The sequence below is a fragment of the Oratosquilla oratoria genome, unplaced genomic scaffold (assembly GCF_046742065.1).
Source record: "Oratosquilla oratoria isolate Oo_2021 unplaced genomic scaffold, ASM4674206v1 SCAFFOLD181, whole genome shotgun sequence".
NCBI lineage: Eukaryota > Metazoa > Arthropoda > Malacostraca > Stomatopoda > Squillidae > Oratosquilla > Oratosquilla oratoria.
The window spans coordinates 192,501-197,500 of record NW_027467534.1 but is presented as its reverse complement, the minus strand read 5'-3'; the positions used below and the strand labels follow the sequence as shown (position 1 = coordinate 197,500).

Below are 5,000 nucleotides of genomic sequence, written 5' to 3'. Positions count from 1 at the left end.
CTGAGTGATAATGCATGGGAATAAATAGGAAGGAGCTGCGTCACAAGATCTCTTTCACTTCAGCGAAAAAAGTTCGGGTTGGTTCCTTGCAGCTTCCCACAGACCCCTTTTGTGATATCTCCGGTAAAACACCGGGGTTGAGTTACAAAACACACAAATAAATAGATAATTAGAATAACAGATAAACATACAAAGAATAAAGATCCTAAATACATGATTAAATAAATAGATGAAGGAAAATAGAATAAATTCAATTAAGATTTACTTATCAAGTGCACCCTTCACAAGAACGGTTTTGTCACCAGACGGTCTTACTCGACTCCTGAAGTGAATAGAATCGCCTGGCGCCAACCGACGAGACAGTCTCCAAGCCGAAAGCAAATCAGAATCACAACTAGGATGCAATCTACCCACACAACCCGTATTTGTTTCATCGCGACAGAAGTGATCCTCGAAGGACCACCTACAATAATCGTCCTCGACCCCTTCGCAACGGTGACGTCCTCTACAGATGTTATTCTGGCTGATGCCGCCAGGTGATTTTATTCAGTCTATAATGACATCTGCACGTCTCTGAAGGCATTTGTTCACTTGGCACCAACACCTCTATTTCATCTCGGTCGCTTTCTTCTTCCTCCTCCTCCTCCTTACTCTCCCCCTCTTCCTTCCTTCCTTCCTTGACAGTGCTTCCGCGGGATGCCAACAGGGAGCGCGGAGGGGCCCCTGGGCGGGGCTTATCTCCTCTCCCATTCACTCTTCCCTCTTTCAGGTCTTCCCCGAAACGGCGAATGATGTCTCTTTTTAGGGCGTGAGGGAGGGTAGGGAGGCGCGGGAAGACCCATGACTCCCAAGCAAGAGGATCTACCTTCAGAAATAATGGAAACAAATCAAATTTTCACGTCGGTGTCATGCCGTCGTGTCACCTCGACCAGCCTCATCGTGTGTGGCAGCCCGACACCATGTGGTCACACCGACTCCGCCCACCTCGAGTGCTGGGCTCCCGCACGCTCGCTTGTGATTGGCCGCTTGAAGAAGGCCACGCCTATAGGGCGGGGCCGATTGCAGGGCGAATGTATTGATTGGATAGTTGTGATTGTGAAGGCATGTGTAGCGCAGATTGTACTTCTATCGTAGCGCCCAACTAAAACTTTGGTGACAAGAATGAAAATGTGTGTGTATTCGCCTGCGTCGCCAGTTGGTAGACAAAGTGAAATAAAACCATTAAGATAATGACCGACCGAGCAGTAAGCTCCTGACTGCCTGCCTGAGAGGACCTATATCTGCGAGGTCCTGACACATACACACACACATACACACACACACAACACGCAAGAGAGAAGAGAGCGCGAGAAGCTGACGGAGGTGAGGTGATGGTGTTGGTGCGCCAGTTTGCGTAGCCCCCAGGTGACAGTGAGGTCCTCTTCAAGTAGGACTCCACGCCCTTCGTCTTTCTGTGCGTTTTTGAAAACAAAAAGAGATCAAAATAAAAACGAAGACTCAGTAGCCTCGTTCAGTGTATACACATGTATATACCCATTTCCCGATTGTGATGGGAACAGTTACTCGCTCGTAGGCGGACCAGTCGAACTCGAAGACGGTGCCAATGGCCAGCGAACCGGAGATCAGAGGAACCTCCTTGAACGCCGCTTCGTCGCCCTCCGCCCTCGACGGCACCATGAACCACCACCACCATTCCAGCCTCTTCCGGGACCCCAGACTCTTCAACCCCTCCCGGATGTACGACCACCACCGGTCTCTCTTCGACCGGCTCCCCTACATGGACACCCAGGATCCGGGAAAGGCCCTACAGGACCGGCAACAGATGTTCGATAAGGTCTTTCAGGACCGCCAGGGCGCGGCTGACCGGCTGGCGGACCGGTCGGTCCTCGAGAGGTTCATGGCAGACCGGCCGTATCCGGACCGGACCCTGGGCGACCGGTTCCTGATGGAGAAGATCGTCGGCGACCGGCAGTTCCAAGACCGCCTCGCGGGGCAGGACCGTCGGCCTCACGAGCAGCAGCAGCCGCCCAGTTTCGAACAGTCTGTCTTGGAGAGGTCGCTCATTGAGCGCTCCATGCTTGAGCGGCACCTTCAGGAGCGGACGCAGCAGCAGCAGCAGCAGGTGGTGCGGGTGGCTATGGAGAGACACATGTCCCGTCAGCAGGAGCTGCAGCAGCAGGCCGGGTCAGCGTTCTTCAATCCGGCTCTCAATCCGTGCCCGTCCGGCGGCGACTCGCCGCCTCCGACGGGGAGCCACATCGGCGAGGACTCCGACATGCACATGGAGGACCGCCATGACCCGTGCATGACCGTCGAGGAGGAGGATTCCCAAGTCTCCTCAGTGGACAACAGTAACAGCAGCCACCAAGACGCAGTGTCCCTCGTGTACCCGAGGCCAGACAGCGCGCAGGGCGTCTCCAGCACCGTTGAGGCCGACCTGAAGGAGGAGCCTCTGGTGTCGGCGGTGTCCTGCGACGAGAGGAACCGCCATTTGGAGAGTGACGAGGACGACGACGGGCCCCCTACGCTGCTGGGGTCCGTCACCGACCCTTCACACAATAGAGACTCGTCGTCTCCCCCTCTCACTTCGAGCTCTCCTCCGCCCGGATCTCCCGACAAGTCGGGAGGGGAGGGGGATGGTGATGGCTCGGGGAAGAAGGGTTCAGGGAACCTGGTCAAGCCGCCCTACTCGTACATCGCCCTCATCACCATGTCCATCCTGCAGTCGCCGAAGAAGAGGGTAACCCTGAGCGAGATCTGCGAGTTCATCATCAACCGGTTCCCCTACTACAAGGCAAAGTTCCCCGCGTGGCAAAACTCGATCCGCCACAACCTCTCGCTCAACGACTGCTTCGTCAAGGTCCCCCGGGAGCCCGGGAACCCCGGCAAGGGCAACTACTGGACCTTGGACCCCGGGGCCATCGACATGTTCGACAACGGGTCCTTCCTCCGGCGGAGGAAGCGCTACAAGCGCCACCCTCAGCCGGACTTCTTCAACGACCCCCACGTGTTTTCCCTCTTCGCCTCGGGCATGCTGGACCCTTACCACCAGCAGCAGCTCCAGCAGGCGGCGGCGCTCCTGGGCCCGCGCCACCCCGTCCTCCACCGTCCGCCCCTGCCACCCACCTCCCTGCTGCCCCCGCCCGGATATTTACCTCAGCTCGGAGCTCTTCCTTTGGGTCTTCCGCACCTTGATCTCACGCGCAACATGCGGCCCCTGCTCCCCCTCCACGGCGAAGGCGGCTCCGGGGCGCCGCTCCTCCACCCGACCCCGGTCAAGCCCCTGGCCCTGCCGGCGGGGCTCGTGCCGCCGGCCATCCACGCCCCCAGCAAGTCCCAGCTTGGCCCCTGCAGCCAGGCACCACCGTCGCCCCCCTCGCCCTCCACCCTCACCCAACCCCCGACCGTATCTCGAACACACCGCCCTTTCACCATCGACTCCCTCATAGGGCGTGACGAGGGGTCCAGTCCTCCGGGTGGCGGAGGAGGAGGAGGAGGTGGCGGAGGAGGCGGAGGAGGAGGTAGTGTCGGAAGGGAGGGAGAGCCAGCATCGCCCCGATCAGTAAGTCCTCCATTGTCGTCGCCGCGCGGGGGGAGCGCCTGTGGCACCACCACAGGAATGCCCTCCTCTTCCCCTCTCCACCACTTCTCCACCACCTCCACCCTCCCCTACCTGACCCCAACCTCCATGTCTTCGGCCATATCCTCCTCCTCGCCCTTGGCGGCCTTTGGATCTTTAGCAACATCTGAACAGGACGGGGAGCAGAGGGCTTTCTTGCCAGCTGCCCTTCTACACTCAATGGTGCAGTGAAAATCCCCCCATTTTACCCCTCTTTCTCCCTTACCCCACTTTTCCTCCCCTTACTCTCTCAACCCCATTTTAATTATACTGCCATCACCACCCCAACCCCAAACACACAACCCTCGTCATAACCCCTCTCCCCCCAATCAAATTACAACACACCCCTAAGGCCCGCACGCGGTACCCAATCAATAACTATCCTCGTTTCTTCTGTACACCCTATCATCACCAACCAATCATCCCAGATACTTAAGAAAATGACTAACAAGGGGACCTCTAGGTATCATCTAGTTAAAAACTAGTAAAAGTATTCTTGTCACTAGCAGAAATTATTTACTTCTGATCCTTGATGTGGACTGCCCTCCATTAGGTTATTAAGAAAACGTATGATAATAATAATAAAAAAAATTGCCAAAGTTTAATCACTATTTTTAGAAAATATTTCTCCTCGAGGAATTACTTATAATATTGTCAGCAATTATGTTAAGAACATCATTAAAAAATACTCTATTCATATGTGTTCATCCCAACTCCAATATTCAAAATAATAACAATTATATAGGCCGTAAAAACATGTTCAATCTATGACACATAGGAAAACATATATGAACTAAATACAAATATATTTGGAATAATAATGACTATTCCCGACTCGAATTTAACGGACAAAACAGGCAGCCCCGCAGCGGCCGCCAACGGTTCACTCGACCTTCCACAGATCTCCCCCTTGGGAGAAATGTTAGGCTATCTAGGTTGGATATCAGTGGTTCTGATTCTAAGGTGATCACCATTTTTTTTTATTATTGTTATTATTATTATTATTCTTTTTTTGAAGGATGGGACGTCAGTTTCCACGACCTTCATCAGTACTCTTCCGAATGAAAATTCATACATACTATCTAATTTGTACACACAGACACACACATAGACACAGTATATGTGTATATATATATATATATATATATATGTATACACATACACACACACACACACACATATATATATATATATATATATATACATATATATATATGCATATTATATATATATATATATATATATTATATATATATATATATAATACACATAAATGTATATATACATATATATATGTATATATATAATATATATATGTATACATATATAAATATATTTATATATACATACTTGTGTATATGAATATATATATATATATATA

At 51.9% G+C, this 5,000-nt stretch overlaps 1 protein-coding gene across 1 annotated transcript; it reads left to right on the top strand.

Annotated features, from left to right (window-relative positions):
* The first annotated feature begins 1,250 nt into the window (after nucleotides 1-1,250).
* On the top strand, nucleotides 1,251-4,719 carry LOC143022800 (uncharacterized). Its single transcript, XM_076181170.1, has one exon. The coding sequence runs from the start codon at nucleotides 1,604-1,606 to the stop codon at nucleotides 3,809-3,811; it is 2,208 nt and encodes a 735-aa protein (XP_076037285.1). The 5' UTR covers nucleotides 1,251-1,603; the 3' UTR covers nucleotides 3,812-4,719.
* The last annotated feature ends 281 nt before the right edge of the window (nucleotides 4,720-5,000 follow it).